Source organism: Lycorma delicatula, chromosome 1, assembly GCF_047948215.1.
Source record: "Lycorma delicatula isolate Av1 chromosome 1, ASM4794821v1, whole genome shotgun sequence".
NCBI lineage: Eukaryota > Metazoa > Arthropoda > Insecta > Hemiptera > Fulgoridae > Lycorma > Lycorma delicatula.
In genome coordinates this window covers 88842573-88862351 of record NC_134455.1, presented here as the reverse complement: position 1 = coordinate 88862351, position 19779 = coordinate 88842573, and the positions used below count along the sequence as shown (strand labels likewise).

Here is a 19779-nt window from a genome sequence, read left to right as displayed (position 1 = left end):
AATTTTGACATTTTTATTTTATAATTTATTAATTATTCTATTAATTTAAAAACCTTTTCTACAACTGAATTTTGACTCTACACTGATAATCATTACTGAATTTTGTGTATTTTTACTAAATGAAAAATGATCTTTAACAAAAGATAAGCCATTATTTTATTTTTTTTTCTAAATTCTAACAGTATATAGTTTTAACGGGTTTTTTTATTTTTTTTATCAAAAGAGGGTTGTAATGAATTCATGGTTGTACTATTCATAACAATATGGTGTTACACAAAATTAATTTTATCAAAGCAATAGATACAAGGATGCATAGCCTCTTTCTCATACAACTACACCTGTATCACATATCTGTATTGTCTTATGACCAATCTTAACAGACATATTTTAGTTGTTTAAATATAATTTTCCTTGAGACATAAAAATCTTTTTTTAAGCCTATTCACAAAAAGTAAACTTTTTCCTTTGAAATTTTTTATAAGTGTGTAAAAATATTAATTATTAAAGGAAATTTATGTTTAAAAAGAAATTAACAATATGTTAGTATCTGAAAGCTCTATAGTTAGTTATAAATAAATTTTTCTTATCATGGATATAATACACAGAAATTATAAAAACAATCATTATTTTATATATATATATATATATATATATATATATATATATATATATATCTTGAAAAACAATCTAATAATTAATAATATAAAATTAGATTGAATTCCTGTGCACATACGTGCACTCACTCCTCCATACACACAGTTCCATTTGATTCCTTTCTGCTAAACTTTACAAATAAATTAGATTTCTACACTAATCCTACAGGTATATATCCCAATGTCCTGTGAAATATGGCATGAAAATCCTGTAGGATACCCCTGATATATCAGCAAGGCAGGAGATAATATTACCTTAAAATTTAATGGGATTTTTTCAAGGAATAACAGAGGATAACATGTATATCTAGCTAACATCTACTCACTACTCCTGTGCTTAGGGCATGTGTACTGTTAAGGTATTTCAAGCATCAGACATAGTGTAAACAAATAATTCCTCCAAAGAAGTGCTGAAAAAACCAAAAGAAAAAAGGTTTCATTCCAATAAGTGAGTCACATATAATTTTAAAGTATTGTGATAAATCATCATGTTCTTCAGGTAATTTTCTTCAGTATTTTATCTCTATAAAATTTAGAACAAGAGAAATTGAATTCAATGTTTAAAAAATATTTATTTAAAATTCATAATGGAGAGAATTTTCTAATTTTCCTCCTGCAGCCAAAAGGTTGAAGCCTTTAGTTTCTTTATCTGACAGTTACAATCCCAATTAAAAATATTTTATTTTTATCAACTTCTTAATTATCTGTTTTCTTATTTACCTGCATATTTTCATAACCATAAAAAATCATTCAAAGATTTTAATCAAAATACATTTATTTTTTTACAAAAACAAATTTAAGTATGATAAATTAACAAGAAACAAAATTAAGAACCAATGTTTTTTTTCTGGTTTACCTTCCCACAGTAAAAGGAAGCTTTACCAATATGCTACAAAGGTGCTAAAATTAGAACAATTAAATATAGCCCTAAAATACTCAAATGATTTAGCTATAATAAAAATAAAGATCATACAGTACCTCCTGTTTTAGTTTTGATTTTTTATACTCATCAACTTTTTGAAAAGTTAATACTGGTTTCTTTAGTCTATAAAACAAAAGTCTTTCCCAGTATATAGCTCCTGCGACTGGTGGATGATTTCGGAGCAATGGTGGATTAGTTTTGTGTTTCTACAACAGATAGATGACAATAATTTTAGATTTTTAGTTTAATCATTAAATACTACACATATTAACTAAAATACAATTCCTTGATTTCATTTAAAAGGTTTGATTTGATGCTATATAGTATATATGTGCTACATGCAAATAGTTATAGCACAGACCTGACATGAAATATTAATTACTACTGAAAATGCCATGGTAGGAATTTTTAATAAATGCATACATCTAAGTAGGCCAGGCTTACTGGGGAAAGCAGTAATATGAATTCCTTTTCCCCTCTTCACTAAGCTGGGTAAACTGAATTTAGATTGTACTGATAACATATGAGTAACATCTTATGCCAATATTATGATTAGCATTATAACAAGTTCCCTTTTTTATATACCTAGCATATAACCTGGAATATTAAAGCATCATTTTGTTTGTTTTTTCACAGAATTAGGAGACTTATTCAGGGTTGAAGTGATAAAAGAATATCAACATTACAAAAGGAAATAAATTATACAAAATTTATTCCACTCCATGCAAACTAAAAGTTTTTATTTTAAAAAAAAGTTTTTTGCGGATATTCAAAAGTTATAAATACAAAAAAGCTTTATAAGACAATCATTAATATCGCTAACTACAATAAACAGTTTAAGAGGTTATTTTCCATGATATAGGTCATAGAAAGAAACTATTTCCAGATTATAAAAAAGAAAAATATAATTACCATTCTATTTTTTCTTTATTTAATTTTTCATCTAGCGTAAACTGGAGTGACTGCAATTTCCATTTTTTTCACACATGAATGTGTTAGTAGAACCTTAAACACACGATTTCAACAGCACAGTAGTTTGTTACACCATACCTTACTGTGTTTAAAATGGAAAAGAAGCAAAGCTGTTATGTTTAAAACAAAGGGGAAACAACATTTTTTCTATCTAAAGAGCCTTGCATTTTTAACTTCTATGAGACAGATTCATAAACCATTCTCCTTTGAAGTTAAATAGAAGGGCGAAAAGTGCTTTTGTGTATTCATCACCCAGAACAAACATTAAAAATAATTAAAACTAAAATAAAACTAAAATATTAAAAAATAAAAACTTACAACCAATAACACAGCTAAACTATCCCTAAAAAGTCAGTCAGAATTTTAAATATAAGATATATTTATTGAAAAAGAAATACAAACATAAAAAATGAATTATAATAAAGAAACATAATGAAATATAATAAACAAGTGTAAAGAGAATTAAAAAACTAAAATTTAAATTGTAATAATGATAAAATTAAAACTAAAATAATAAATATCATTAGCTCTATAACAAAATATACAACACAAATACAAGAATTGGTTTAAAAATTCACCTCTGTTATCACATAGCAAATAGTAAATTTTGTGAAATATATTGATACTCCGTAGGAATAACAATACCTGATCTAAAACCTTCTTATCATTGTCTAGGAAATGGCAAATGTTTCTCAGCAATTTAAATTTGCACAAGGCTGTATATCATATGCAATCCACAAAAATACGGCACACAGTTGAGCAGTAGTCACATCATACGTAACCCACCGGGTTGGTCTAGTGGTTAACGCGTCTTCCCAAATCAGCTGATTTGGAAGTCGAGAGTTACAGCGTTCAAGTCCTACTAAAGCCAGTTACTTTTACATAGATTTGAATACTACATCGTGGATACCGGTGTTCTTTGGTGGTTGGGTTTCAATTAACCACACATCTCAGGAATGGTCGAACTGAGAATTTACAAGACTACACTTCATTTACACTCATAAATATCATCCTCATTCATCCTCTGAAGAATTATCTAAACGGTAGTTACCGGAGGCTAAACAGGAAAAAGAAAGAAAATAAAGAAAAGTCACATCATACGCAAAGTGGTGCATTTTTTGATGACATTGGATGCCTGTGACTAGCTCTGGTATGTCAACTGAAACTGGCAGAGGACCACTTCCTCTAGTGAATTTTTCTACATAGAATCCCATGGTAATACAGTATCCTTGATGTGTTGTACTTATCTATTGTAGAAGTCTAGTCATCTTGCCACTTTGCTCAAACAGAATGTGTTTTACACAATTTATAAAATCAGTAGTAGTAAACATGAGTGGTGAAAAACTGTTTTTTACATGTGTCTTTAGCAGCAGATCCACACGTTCATTATCTGGAATTTCCACATGGTTAGGGATCCAGCAGAAACTCACTTATGTGTTGCGATCGTTCAACTCAGTGACTGCATTATAAATTTCGGTAATAATAGGACATCTAGAATACAGATCTTCTAAGGTTTAGAATACACTATAATAGTCTCTATAAATAAGGATATAATGATACTTTGGGTTAATGCTATTCAAGACTGTATGACTGCATACAGTTAAGCAGTTAAGACACTTGTAATAATAGATAGAATGAACATATAGCTACAAAAAAAATATATATATATATACACACACACATATAGTAAGCTGTAAAAATATATATATATATATATATGTAGATACATAGGACCAATGTGTATCTAAGGGTACTGTTCTGTTTCAACCTAACTGTGTAGACTACCTACCTGTGCATCTGGGTTTGTCTTGAAAAGAAATTCGTAAAATATTTGTTGACTGAGAATAGGAGTTGTTTTTTTTTTATTATGTATGGCAAGGTCAAAATTAAAATTTATGGGGTCAAGTCTCCACAGAGGATATGAATGGAGGTAAACAGAATTTATAATATGGAGAAAAATAGAAAGTGCGTCAAAATTTTTAAGATAGAGTAAAGACCAGGAATGAATACCCATTGGTACTATACGACATAGATGATGTTCATATAATTGTAAATGAGAGTTTGCAAGGACTGCTTTTAAAACTTGATGATTTGGTTGACCTTTAAAATGGGTAGACTAAGATGCTATCAGTGGGTCCCATCTATCCCAAAGTGATGGCACTGTAATCAACAAGTATGCTCGAGACGAGCTTGATCTAAAGGCATCTGTAGCAAGACGAAGGAAAACTAAGTATAGCAAACAGCATCTTAAGCACAGTATGACGCGCTGAAGAGTAGGCAATGCAGTCATAATCCTAACAGGACCTAACTAAGAAAAATAAAAACAACATACATATGATTGATCAATTCCCCAATTGGTGTCACTAAGGGTTGCAGTGTATCTAGAAAACTTCAGGAGAGATAGTAATTATCTCTCCATTGAGAAAAACTTTTGCATAAAAGGATCTCACAAACAAAAAAACTACACACTTCATTTTCTCAGGAGAAAAGGTGAAGCCAGTAACCTCGGACCAAGCTTCAAAGTGATAGTATTCTGTAGTAGTCTCTAAACTGTGGCTGTTTAACAGGACATGATATATACAGCAAAATCATCAACAAAGAACATGAGACATGTATGTGCACACATTTAGCAATACTGTTGATGGCTACAACAAACAAGGTAGCAATTAATACGCTTACTTGAAGCTCTCCATCCTCCAAAGTGATTCTCCTCGACACAAATTCTCCAACATCAACACATAAAGACTGGTTACTCTTAATAAAGGCAAGCATATTGCCTATGACTCTCCATTCTTTAAGGATGTTTAAAATACCACATCGCCAGGCCACGTCTTACACTTTCTGATATCAAAGATAGCTTTGAGATTTTTATATTGCAGACAGGATGGGCCACAAGACATGCTATTATCTTCTACAAGACTGTTTTCCTCATCAAACAATTCTGAGCAAGGCCTTTTCATTAGATTATTATTGGGGATTTTTCAGATGGACAACCAACCATCATAGGGATTATCAGAGGACTAGAAATTTTGGTTCCACAAGTACCCAGGAAACAAAGGACCACCTCTGCAGAGTCCATGCACACAGAGGCTAGAGCTAAATACAACTGGGTTTGTCCAGAAGCCCAGAGGAAATCGTTTGAGACTCATTTATAGGAAATTAAAAATTAAATAAGCATTTTAACAGTTTTGTAATTAAATTTCTAAATCAAAATCTGATTTAACAACATAATACACATACCACTGTGAAAACAACAGATAATACAATTTTATAACTGCTGCTATTTGAATATTAGGGAAATTTTAACTTTATTTCAGATTCTTTAATTACATAAGTGAGTTGTTTAAAATTTAATTAGGTATTAATACACTTTATCATACTGTTCAATAAATGTAATTCTGTATCAGATTAAACAAAACCAATATGAACTTACAATAAATGTTTTATCAATAGCTTTTATTTCATTAATAAATTGAATCATAATAGGATCAAATTTTTTCATTAACTGTGCTTGAATTGTTTCCCTGGTATTAATATGTTTAAATTTCAACAACATATGTATTGCTTCTTCTGATGACCTGTAAGAAAAATACCTCTAAATGTTTTTGTTACTTCTGAGCCATTAAAAATATAACACACAATTATGAAAACATTTTTAAACAGTAGGTGTGCAACTTACTGTTTAAAAATGTTTTTAAAAATGGAGAAACTGTGCAAGTTTCTCCAAGAGAAAACTGTAATTTAATACTGGATTGGTGAAATTATTATTAAATTACAGCTTTAGAAATATTATAACCATGAAATGGATTTAATAAGACATTCATAAAAAAGATTTTTATACAATAATTTATTATACAATATGAATAAAGCAGGAATATAATTTTTAGCGATAGACAGATTTAAGAATTATCTGATAAATGTCTTTTTACACGTTTCTTATACCAGACTAAGTTTCCACATCACTGTAGCACTATTAAGAACTTTCCCATTTCATTTCTTCAATTTCCCAGTACATAAAGATATGTTTCCACAGGTCTGTAGCTCAACTTTCTAGTTTAAAATATACAAAAGTTTATAAACTCATTAAAAGTACAAAGAGATATAAAAATATCCTGCCAAGTTTACTGCCCAAAAAAATAAGAAATGTATTAATATTAGATCCCAAAACAAATTTATTTGGCAGCCAAAAAAAAACTCTAGACAAAGCGATAAATTTAAAAAAGAAAACATGATCAACACAATACTTAACACACCAATGTTACTTAAAGACCATGTAAGAGAACTCAACTCTATAAAATACCTTCATGCACACAAACAAAATCTGATGTGGATATCACATGACTTCCTTGTATTTCTATTAAATTACATATACACATTTTTTGCTGCACTTCATTTAAACTTATTTCATTTGAAAATGAGATACGATCCTCATTTCCTCAATTCTTTAATGAGGATACGATCCTCAATTCTTTAATAAAGTGACAGTTACACAACTGCTGAAATATCAATTTTTATTAACATCAAATATGTATACAATTATTTATCCAACAATCTTACATGAAATATTAGGATAGAGTAAAAGTCCCTTTATTACTCATATTAGTAGATCAGTATTATTCATATCTTCGTGAGTTGCTGATTAACAAAGGTTTCAGATTTCTGGTGTGTTGTATAAAAAAAAGTTAATAATTAAACTACTCCATTTAGTGAACTCCTGTAAACTGGTTACAAATGTTAATTTCGACCTAATAGTGTAAATTATTCAGTTATTATAATTGGATTATTTGGTGAATAATCAAAAATTACAATCATACAGAAAAAAGAAAGATAACATAAAGAAATATATTTCAAGAAAGCAACAAGAAGATGAATATGAAGAGGAAGAGAATGTTAAAAACAAGGAAAGAATAAAAAAATTAAGAAAAGATGATAAATATAAAGAGGAAGAAAACATTAAGACCAAGGAAAGAATAAAAGGATTAAGAAAAGATGATGAATATAAAGACAGAGAAAATTTGAAAACTACAGAACGTGTATACAACTTAAGATGAGAAAAATTATATGAAACCAAAGAGCAATTAAATGATTAGCAACAGAAAACAAAAATGAAATGATGACAACTCTGACTTAGGGAGAGTATTGTCTGACAATATCAGAGGAATAATGAACTAAAACATAAGAATTTTTGCAGTTTATTAAAGATCAGACATGTAATGCCTCAGTGTTTATGTTGTTCTTGTGAGGGTCTATTTTACAGTCACTCTGTAGTTAACTTTAATGTAGATAAAATTAAACAGAAATTAAACTAGAAAATCCAAAAATAAAACAATTCTAAATTATAATTTTCAGTTAACATTAAATCAGATGTTTCACCAAATCTATTACATATACACATATGTAATAATGCCTATTAAATTACACATACACATTTTTAAAAGTACAAAAAAAGTTTTTTACTAACTTCTGATTTTTTCATTTCTTTTATTGTTATTATTGAAAAACTGTTTTTGTAATTTTTTTTTTACATCACAGATTAATAATTATTAATTAAATCAATATATATAAGTTAAATAAAGGAGATGGAGTCTGATTTGAACCGGTATGCCTTCCCGTTGTAAAATCCAAATATTTCATTAATTAAAATTTTATTTGGCTGTAACTCTGGAACCAATGAAAATAAGTACCACTTATAATATATCATTGAAATGTCCTCAGTGAGGGCTTATTGCTGTAAATAAGAAAAAATCCAAAACCCAAGTTTTTTTGATATTTTGGGCTTTTTTGGAAACTTTTGGTTCACTCAATTGCAATGAAAAGGGAAGGTGCACAATTAGATGTTACAACAGTCCTAAATCCAAAATCTCAACATCCTACGGCTAATTGTTATGCGAGATACGTACAAACATACGTATAGATGTCATGCCGAAACTAGTCAAAATTGATTCAGGGATGGTCAAAATGAATATTTCCGTTCAACTTTGAAAACCAAAATTTTCCATGATAATACCTCTTTTACTTCATACAAGAAAAAAATAACAGCATATTTATTTAATACTTCTCCACAAAATAAAATTTTTAAAAAAAGATACGTAATATAACCACACATAAATAAAGACTTAGGAGAAATAATTTTCAAATTTTAAAAATTCAAGATAATAAGTGGCCTTAAAACAAAGAAAATTAAACAAATCACACAAAATTCAATCACCAAACACACTTAATACTTTTGGAATATAACTGAACTGTTCTGACTGCACAATATTCAGAAATCTTCAAGAAGGCTGGAGCTTCAAACAAAATGCAATCAAAACTTCAAAGCCCTCCATAGCTATACAGTCAACATTTGGCAATAACCTCATACACAAAAATTAGAAATCCACCTAGATTACAAAAAATATCATGACTTAACAAACTTGAATGTTATAAATTATATAAGCACATTTAATGAGTTAAAAATTCAAATTTGACACATTTTCCAGTCAAATTCTAAATATGTGTAAACCTAATTAAGAAGTTATCAGCAATATCATCAGGTAAGACCAGTATGAGAACAGCAACATCAAACAGTGAAAATCACAAGATCAATTAAAGCATTTTGAACTAAGTTTTAACAATTTTTGTTTATAAAATATGATTTAGTTTGTAGTTTCAAAAGACTTAATGTACAACTTATGTTGAAATTTTTTTAAATACAAATTTTTTTCATTTTTTATTTGATAATTTTTCCATGATTATCATTAAAAAAATTAATAATTAAAACATAAAATAATAAGTGGAAAAAAGAGTAAGGAGCACTTCTGTGTAAAGTTTTATTTTTTTTAAATTATATCTATTATTTTACAGTACCCCCCAATTTGGAACTGCTTTAATGATTACTCTTACAACAATCAGATTATATATATAATAATAATGTTATAGGAATCAATGCCACATAAACTTTTAAGTATTAATGGCTGAGCAATAATGGTGTCTTTTCTTTCTTTTTGGCTGCCACTGTGGTTACTGGTAACTTTCACCACTGTATTATCATTCCATCTAGCAACTACAAAATTTATTTTTTCATCAAATGAACATCTACTCATTTTCTGAAATTCTTTAGAACTCTTTAATGAGTAATTAGGAAAGCCTATTTTCTTTGACAGTGCCAGTCGCCACATATATTCTTTTGTTGAGTAAATTAAACAGATCATATGAAGAAAAGAAACTGTTAAAAAATACTATGCTCATTAGGATTGTATACAACATTTAACGAATCTAGTATTACTTGTAACCCAAGTCCACATCAACTTTTCTTTGTTTGCTACAGATATCCATCTGAACTACACAAACACCAAAGCTTAAACCCACATCTAACTGGTTTTCCCTTGATAAACATTTTTGCTGAATGCCTGCCAAAATATAGTACCATTTCTTCATCAATACCATAAATTATCAGTAAAAACACCAAATTATAAATTCATTTTGCTGGCTTCATCAAAAAATGGCCATATTTTTGCAAATTTATCTTGTTTGTCAAGCAATCTCTTATTTGAAAGACATAGGTTTTGTTTTATTATTCTAAAAGAGTTGCAGCTCACTGGAATTTGTACGATTTAAACAAACTTATCTTCATCCTTACTCTAATGTGCAGGTGATTCAAAACTACATGGCAATCCCTCAGAAGCTAATTTTAAAGCTAAAAGTAGAAAAAAGTTCATATAACAGAGGCTTGAAAACACTTTGTTAGCAAGTTATGGCTAGCAAAAGATTTTGCTCAGATTTCAGTTCTCCAGGGAAATGAAGACTTCCTGAAATTCTGTGAAAGGAAATTAAGAGGCAAATTTAGTTGTTTCTTATGGTTTTTGACCTGAAAATATTAAAAAAAAATTGGTCCCAGACCTGTACCTCTATTAGTTTTAGAGCTATCTGATGTAAAACACAAAAATTGGGGGTAAAAAAAGTAAACGTTACTGGGTTTAATGTAAGAAAATTTTGTTAAATTAATTTGTACTTTTTTCAGTTAGAAATTTAGAAAATTTAGTTCTGAAAAGATTCATGTAAATTACTTAAGAAAATATTTAATACAGGATATTGAAATTTAATCTTAAAAAACAAAACAGACTGAATTGTGAAAAAAAAATTTAACAGCACGAAATAACTAATTTTGTCCATAGGTTGGAAACAGCTTTTAACATAAAATGTAATTTAACTTTGAAAACAATGGAAAAATTACAAAAATTAGTGAAGGTAATTACAAAAATTACCTTCGAAATTGCTCGAACACTCAACAAATCAATTCTTTTCTAGCATTTTTCATAACGTTAGATTTCTTAATAGTTTCTGAAGCTTTGGTTATGCAATTCCTTAGTTTCTCTTGTGTGTTAAACCATTTTGAATAAAAAAATTGACTTCATCCAAACCTGGAGAAAAAATTCTGATGGTATGAGGTTGGAGGATTGTGGTAGCAATTTCCCTGGTCAGTTTCAACCAATCCATTGTCTGTTGTACGTGTTATTTAAATGATCTGTTACATTATTAGAAAAATGAGGAAGTGTCCTGTTATCCATAAACCACACCTCTATAACCTATTTTCATAAGAAATATCTCCCAAGAGGATGGACAGGTTTGTTTGCAAAAGGTTTAAGTACGCTTCTCCTGTAAGCCTCCTTGGTAAGAAAACTGGACCAATAAAATTATCAGCTACACCAAACTACAACCAAAATGAGTATCTACTCATTTTGGTTTCTATAAGTTCTCTCCACAGTTCTCTCTTCTCAGTTTGCTCGACATATGGATAAGTATCACAATATTCTTGAACTGCTGAAAAACCTTTCTTGTTTACCTTAACTTAATATTGTATCCACATACTCGTCAAACGAATATGTATTTCCATTGTTTCCCATTACGTATTAAAGAAAATTTCACTAAATTTTGTAAAAACAGTTTTCTGAATTGTGCACAGAATCTTACACATACCTTAATATAATACAAAAACCACCACCAAGATTATTCAAACACTGTTTCAAAAAGTTAATCATTGATCAGCTGATATTACAAACCTATGAACACAAATTAATCCATTCTGATAAAAAAAATAGTAAATAAATGATCAGCTGTTATTTCCAACTTATGAGCAAAATTAGTTATTTCATGCTGTTACCTTTTTTTCACAATTCAATCAATTTTTATAATTTAAGTTAAATTTCTATACCCAGTGATTCAATTTTTTTCTTAAGTAATTTACATGAATCTTTACAGAATTAAATTTTCTATATTTCTAATTGAAAAAAAAAAACTTAATTAACCTTATCTAATTAACTTCTTTAACAAAGTTTTATTACGTTAAACCCAAAAACATCTGTTTATTTTTTACCCCCAATTTTTGTGTTTTACATCAGATATCTTTAAAACTAATGAAGATACAGACCATTTTAAAATATTTTAAGGTCAAAAACTATAAGAAACAACTAAATTCATCCCTTAATTTAGCTTCCCAGAATTTCAGGAAGTCTTCATTATTCTAGGGGAACTGATATCTGGTTGAGTATTTTGCTAGCCGTAACTCGCTAATGAAGCATTTTCGAGCCTAAGTTTATATGAACTTTTTCCTATTTTTAGCTGTAGGATTATCTCCTGAGAGATTGCTGATAGTTTAGAATCAGCCTATATATCTGTTTGAAAAAAGTTATGATAACCAATCAATATTAAAATTTTAATCAATTTTTTTTGTAAAGGACTTTTTAACAAAAACTCGTGAAGATTGTTGTCAAGTGCATACTTGGTACGAAATTCTAAAATCATATTCAGTAATTCATTATAAAAATAAAGGAAAATTATTTCAAGGGGTGATTCTCCAGACAGTGTATTCTCTATAACCTCTATTCATCTATTTTCTACTGAAATTCGCATTTTTTAAAAATGGGTTAAATTTTCTTCCAGTGTGGAATGTTTCTTTTAGGTTTTTCCCTGCAACTGGATTTTTGAACTCCAATGTCTTTTTCAGTATGCAAATGAATCTCAAACATACCTCCTATATTGATTGTTACCTGCTGAAGGTGTCTCAGTTAGCAAATTTTTATCAATATCTTGTTCATCAGTAAGTTCATCAACTTTAAGTGGAATGTAAGTTGCATTGATGGCAGCTGCTTGTAAAATATTATCTTCATCTTCTTCTAAAATGCAATATAATTCTTCAAACTCAATGGTTTTTCAAAGTTCCACATTTTAACAAATTCTTACATTTCAATAAAACAAAATTAATTTTAAATATATTGCATGTATCACAAAGTAAACACTACTTCATTAACATATGAAATTGACTGAGCACATAGTCATGGAAACTCAACATTTTCTAAAATAATGATATCTATAAAAATAGTAAAATCAAAACAAAATGTAATGAGAAAAGAAAGCACTGTAATAATGTGAAAAAATGATAGACAAAACAAAAATTTAACAATTCAAACATAAAAATAAAAATATTATAACATGGGATTGCAAAATTATTGTTTGTAATGTAAGAATAACATGTTGCACACATAGTATGTGATTCACCACACCATAAATCAAAGGTGCGTCATCACATAATTTTTTTTTTAATAATCAGTATTCATTATCAGTTTTCAAAATAAATAATTTTCATCAATTGACAAATAAACAACACTTAAATAAGCAAATAAAATAGAATCATTTTTAACAAGCATATGATAATTATTATATACCTTATACGGAAGGGGTTACATGATCTCATAAAATACAGTAAGCTGATGTGTAGACAAACTCATTAACTAAAAACCTATATTACCACATGATTCTCTTTTTTGTTTTATTACAACACCTATGAAAATAAAGCCAAATTGTACAAAGTGCAAAAAATCTTATAGAAATTAAAAAAATATATATTTACAAAAAGGTTCGTTTATGCACCATTGGCTGTTAATCAGTAAACTATTTTTCTAGTCTTTTAATTAGATAAAAATAATTTATGTCTTCATAGAGTTTCAGCAAGTTCTTGTCAAAACATATTTGAAACAATATGACAAATTTATTTCTAAACCACCAGATCCTTTGATATTATTATGACCACCAGATCATCTCTATTAACTCTCATATTACTACATTATTAAAATAGCCTCAAATTAAACTGGACACTCTTCGATACTTATACTGAGGGGATCAAAAATGGTATTGTGCAGCAGTAAATATTTCTTCAATTAGATCAGCCATTCATTAAATCTTTCTGACAGAATACTTAAAAACAAAAAACTGAAAATAACATCTAGGCATACGTCATACAATCTTTGTTTTGGAGAAAATCCTTTTACATACAATGTAATATTTTACATAATTGTTTAGCATTACTAAACAATACTTAACTCAGCAATTATTTTAACAGAACATTTTGTATACTATTACTGGTAGAATGAAAAGAAATCAAATAATAAATAAAAAATCAGTTTTATCAAAAAATAGAAAGAAACCTTTTTAAATATAGTAATAAAAAGGTAAAATATTTTTAAAATGCAATTAAAATAATTCTTGGCATTCATTAATCATTGCTTAATATTCATATCATAATTGAGATAATCATCATCGCAAAAATTGCTTTACACATTAAATTGCATGCAATTAGATTAAATGTAAGCAATTTAAATAAAAATTACCTTAACAGAGTAAAAGATTCATCAATAAAATATTTTGCTTTATTTTCAAGTGAAATAACTTCTTGATTGAATCCTGCCATTAAGGCATCCCAATGTTCCTTAAATTCAGAAGAAAATATATCAAAATCAGCTTTTTCAATTGGATGTGTTAATGCTTCGACACGTTTTACAACTGCATCAATCTGGGCTGGGTCACTAATAATTGTTTTCAGTTCTGCACCAAAAATATTATAAAATGCTTGCATTACCTGTAATACAATAAAAACAAGCACAAATAAAAAAAAAAATTAATAATATTCAAATAATAACAAACAAGCAAGTAATGTACACATAGTGTAATGGATTCTTAACAGCACAATCAGCCAAACTAAAGACTCACAGAATCTGGTCAAAATTTTTTTAATTCTCTATTTTCTATAATCAAGAGTGTACACATTGTTCCTTAGTTTTCCTTAGAAGTACATACGAATGAAACACCATTTGTAAGATTTATTCTCTCTTTTTGAAAGAATATTCATGCTTGTGATAAACACAAATTTTTAGGAATCACACAAAATAACCAAAAATTCTGGATGAATAAAAAAATAATAAAAATGAATAAAAGGTTTTTACACTTATAGCTTAATAATTTTTTTTATACATGGATACAAATATAAGGATATATAACTCAAAAACGTTCAAGCCTGACCTAGAATACACAAGGTTTTTCAAACATTTTTAAAATTATTTTTCAATGTTTCACCTTATAATTCACTACATTTAGACCAACAATTGGAGTTTTAATACCCTCAGTATAATGCAATTTACCCAATTCTGCAAAATATGCGGTTACCTTAACTTTGACTCAATATTTGAGAGAAAGATGACTTTGGATAAAGATTCACTTGAATCTTTGTCCAAAGAACCATTTCTTCAGGTTTGGGAAGAGGAAATATCGGTGTAGCCAAATCTGGCAAATACGACGTGTGCAGGCACATTATCATGATGAAATAACATTTTCTTTTGGCCAGATATAGATATTTAGCCTGAATAGCACCCTTCCATCAGTCCAATCCAGCAATGAACCTTAATACTCCCCAGCATTGGTCCTGCCTTTTTCCAGATAGCTTATGAACACCAATACAAGAATTTAAAAAAATCAAAGCCACAACCTTTCTTGCAGATGGAATTATTTTCACATTCTTTGGCACACTTTCACCTCCTTCCACCCACTGTTTGGATTGTTGTTTGGTCTCTGGCATGTAATAATCAATCTGTATTTCAACTAACATAAAACACAGAAATCACAGAAATATACAGCTGTAAGTCACGTTTAAATAAGTCTAATACCCTTGAGAAATTTTCAGTTTAATGCATTTTTGAGACTGTTAACAGCAAACATGGCTTTCATAGAACAGAATGTTTTTTTTTCATATACCAAAACATTGTGGACACAACCAATAGAGATTTTTGCTATACCATCAGGCTTGCAAATTCTCATTCAGGAATCATAGTATGACAAGTTGATTGTTGTGATGATTTCAGCAGCAATGATGTTTTTTTGGGTGTACCAAAGCATTCATCTTGAATGGATAAACAACAACGTTTAAATTCATCAGGAAACTTTTATACCATCGAAAACAAAGGGAAAGAATCCTTTAAATGGAATCTAAATCTTTTTGTATTTTGTTTATCTCAGTTAGACCCTATAAAATATAGTGAGGCAAACAACAGAGAGGCTTCCAATAAATGAAGGAAAAGCAAAATACAATAAGATATCTGCTGCTCAGCCATGGAGAGTTCCATAAGACCTTTACTTTGTGAAGAGCACAAAAAACATATATAAGCAGGAAATATAGCATTTTAAAGAAACTGGAAGCATTTTAAAAACAGGCTTGTATCCAGAAGAGAAAAAATCTAAGAAAGCTTCATGAAATCACTTTTAACATGTAGTTCAGAAAAACTATACTAATTACACTGGTCAATATGATTTTTGTCTCACGAGTACCAATAGGTGTACTTAATGCAGTTTTTTATCCTGTTTTCAGAATTTCTCAATCACTCACAGTTTTCTTGTTATTGTAATTTTTTTAAATATTTTAAAACGTTTTTTCATCCATTTCTTCACTGCCAAATAAAAGCTCCTTGAACATTGTAAATATGATGGAACCAAATCAAAGGGTAGCATTGCTACTGTTGTGGAGGTTCAGACATCAGAACGATACAGTTGTGAAATAGTAGTGAACCAGTAAATACGTCACTGTGAGTGCTTTGTGTGTCTGAATTACTGTGTATTACATATTTACAACTTTATTTCTTTTAATTAATCACTGTAGTTACAAAATGCCTAGAGTTTGTTTATCAAGTGTGTAAATATGAAACCGGAATTTTTTATAGGAAATACACGTTTATTATATGAAAATAATAAAAAATACTTTATTCAAAATATTGTTCATTGCTAGCTACACATTTTTCCAATCTCTGACAATTTATGAATGCAATGCCAAAAAAACCTGTTGCTCTTTTGAGGCAAACCAGTCATCAAACCATTTTTGTACATTTTTATAAGAAGAGAAGCGCTGCTCAGCAAGTGCGTGTCCCATCGATGCAAAGAAATAGTAGTCGGACAGCGCCAAGTCTGCTGAGTAAGCCGCATGCAAAAGTATTTCCCAACTGAACGCCTCAATCGTTTCCTTGACTGGTTTTGCTGTGTGTAATGATGGTGCATTATCATGAAGCAAAATCACTTTGCGTTGCCTTTTTTGATATTCTGGTTGTTTTTCACGCAATGCTTGATTCAAATCCATCATTTGCTGTTGGTAGCATTCAGTATTAATGGTTTTTTGCCAGGTTTTAGCAGCTCATAATAGATCATATCCTCCTGATCTCACCAAACATAGAGCATTGTGTTCTTTCCATAGTGATTTGGCCTTGAAATCAATGTCAATGGTTCACCTGGAGTTACCCATGATCTTTTACACTCAGGATTCTCTATATATATCCACTTTTCATCACCTGTCACAATTTGATGGAGAAATGACTTTCTTTTGTATTGTTTATTCTTTTGCATACTTTCAATTTTCTTGCTGTCTTTCATTCAGTTCATGTGGAACCTATTTTCCCATCTTCTGGATCTTTCCCATGGCTTTCAAACATATAGAGACGGCTTCTCGTCAATTGATCCGAGAGTTGTTGCATTTGAGCATCATCCTTATCCAACAATACTTGCAATTTGCTGTCTTCAAACTTTTTCGGTGGTCTGCCACGTTCTTCGATCCTCGAGTAAAAATCGCCACTTTCCAATTTTTTTTTTAAACCACTCAACTCAAAGCACTGTGATTTACCAAGAGCATGTTCAACGTAAGCTTCAGCAAGCATTCGATGCAATTCTGCAGCAGTCTTTTTTAAATAGTAACAGAAAATCAATGCTGTCCGCAAATCGTAGTTTGTAAGCAGAAAACTCGACATGTTCAATGTCGATGTTCAATGTTAAAACTATGCTGTTATATGAAACTTGTATGGCGCCAATGATGTGGTTTGACAGTAATTACATTAATAGCTAGGGCCATCTAATGGACAAATTCTGGTTTCAAATTTACATACCTGGTAAATCCTAACAATTGTTGTTATGTATGTGGTAAAGTGACGCTTGTTATGTATGTGGTGAAGTGAAGTCCCAAAGGCAAAACCTTACTCCATTAGTAAAAAAGTATTATGAACTTTATTTTGGGTGTAAAGTCGGGGACCAAACAAGGACCTGGGCCCATATAACTATTGTTTATGTGTCCTAGGCTTCTTACTGCATGGAAAATGGCACATGTCACATGCCATTTGCTATCTCATTTGATTTGAAGGGAACCCAAAGATCACTCTTCTTACTGTTATTTTTGCTTAACAAACATTCAAGTTCAGCTATGGAAAAGAGATATCAAGGCAAATGGAATCCTAATATGCTGGCAGATTATGGTTAGACCATCAAGAAAGATCCTCCACAGGTGAAATATAGCAGAAAATCATCATTTCTTACTTTCTAGGAGAGTCAAATGTTTGAATATAGTACAGTTAAGAATGCAGACAGTATTAAAATGTTTGAAATTATAAATGCCTGTCTCTCAAAAACCTTGCGTGATGAATAAAAACTGATATCATATTTGAATTCAGGAGAAAAATACTATCAGAATCACATATTTTTCTTCCCAAGGCAAAAAAAAATTATTTTTTCTTCCCCAGTGTTAAAATATAGCTTTTAGTACTTACAGTTTTTCAATATTTATAAAATATAATAAATTATAAAAGCTTTTCAATTTTATCAATTTTTCAGAAAATGTACAAGTCTGAAACCCTGCACAACATGCCATCTAAAGGATCATACTGGGCAAATATCATAGTCATTTGATCATACTTTTGTCATTTAGTGATTATTATCTCTTTCTAAATGACCCTAATATATAAAATAATGTATAAAATAAAATGTAACAAAAATATCTAAGATTACTTTTTTTAGGTAATTAATTAATCATTCATTTTTAATGGTATGGTCCTTAAGTCAGGCTGCCTATTGACCAGTCCAGCAGACTACCTCAAGATCCACCGGCAGTCTCCTACCAGGCACCAATGATCCATCGATTCTTCAGGTCCTGGCATTCTACCATGAAGAACAAACCTATCGGGATCAGACTAGTACCCATAGAACTGATAGTAGGTGAGAAGGGATCAAGGATAAAAACCCATGGTTAAACATGAGAAAGGGCATTTATTGACTGTACAGTTTTACGACAGCTTTTTGGAACTGTTTTGCCAAGGAGCCATTTACTCACAACTCACTGCAGCTACACTTCCAAGAATTCTTATATTGATATATTTTATGTTGCAAATGCACAACCTACTTGTAGCTAAAGATTTTAAAGTCTTGTTTATATCTCTAACAATAAACCCTAGATTCAAAGGCCTCCATTTGAATAAAATATATTATTTAAATAAGCGGCAATATCATAAATACATTTTTTTTGTCTTCAATCATTTGACTGGTTTGATGCAAGCTCTCTAAGATTCCCTATCTAGTGCCAGTCATTTCATTTCAGTATACTCTCTACATCCTAGATCTCTAACAATTTGTTTTTCATATTCCAGATGTTGCCTACTTGCACAATTTTTCCCATCTATATTTTCCTCTAATAAGGCGACTATGCAAGGATGCCTTATAATATGTGGCCCATAAGTTGTCTCTTCTTTTAACTATATTTTTCCAAATGCTTCTTTCTTCATCAATTTGCCACAACACCTCTTCATTTGTCACTTTATCTATCCATCTGATTTTTAACAATCTCCTATAGCACCACATTTCAAAAGCTTCTAATCTTTTGGGTTCTCCAATCGTCCAAGTTTCACTTCCATATAAAGCTACACTCAAAATATTACTTTCAAAAATGTTTTCCTGATGTTTAAATTAATTTTTGATGCAAGCAAATTATTTTTTTGACTGAAAGCTCGTTTTGCCTTGCTATTCAGTATTTTATATCATTCCTGCTTCGTACATCTTTAGTAATTCTACTTCCCAAATAACAAAATTCTTCTACCTCCATAATCTTTTCTCTTCCTATTTTTATATTCA

The 19779-nt window shown here is 29.7% G+C and overlaps 1 protein-coding gene across 1 annotated transcript in view; it reads right to left on the bottom strand.

Annotated features, from left to right (window-relative positions):
* Dhc98D (Dynein heavy chain at 89D) overlaps nucleotides 1-19779 on the bottom strand; it is a 392049-nt gene that overhangs the window by 314502 nt on the left and 57768 nt on the right. Inside the window, exons 11-13 of the mRNA XM_075354119.1 lie at nucleotides 14190-14437; nucleotides 5981-6125; nucleotides 1632-1781 (exon numbers count right to left, since the gene is read on the bottom strand). Coding sequence (XP_075210234.1) covers nucleotides 1632-1781; nucleotides 5981-6125; nucleotides 14190-14437 — 543 coding nt within the window. The remainder of the gene's footprint in view (nucleotides 1-1631; nucleotides 1782-5980; nucleotides 6126-14189; nucleotides 14438-19779) is intronic.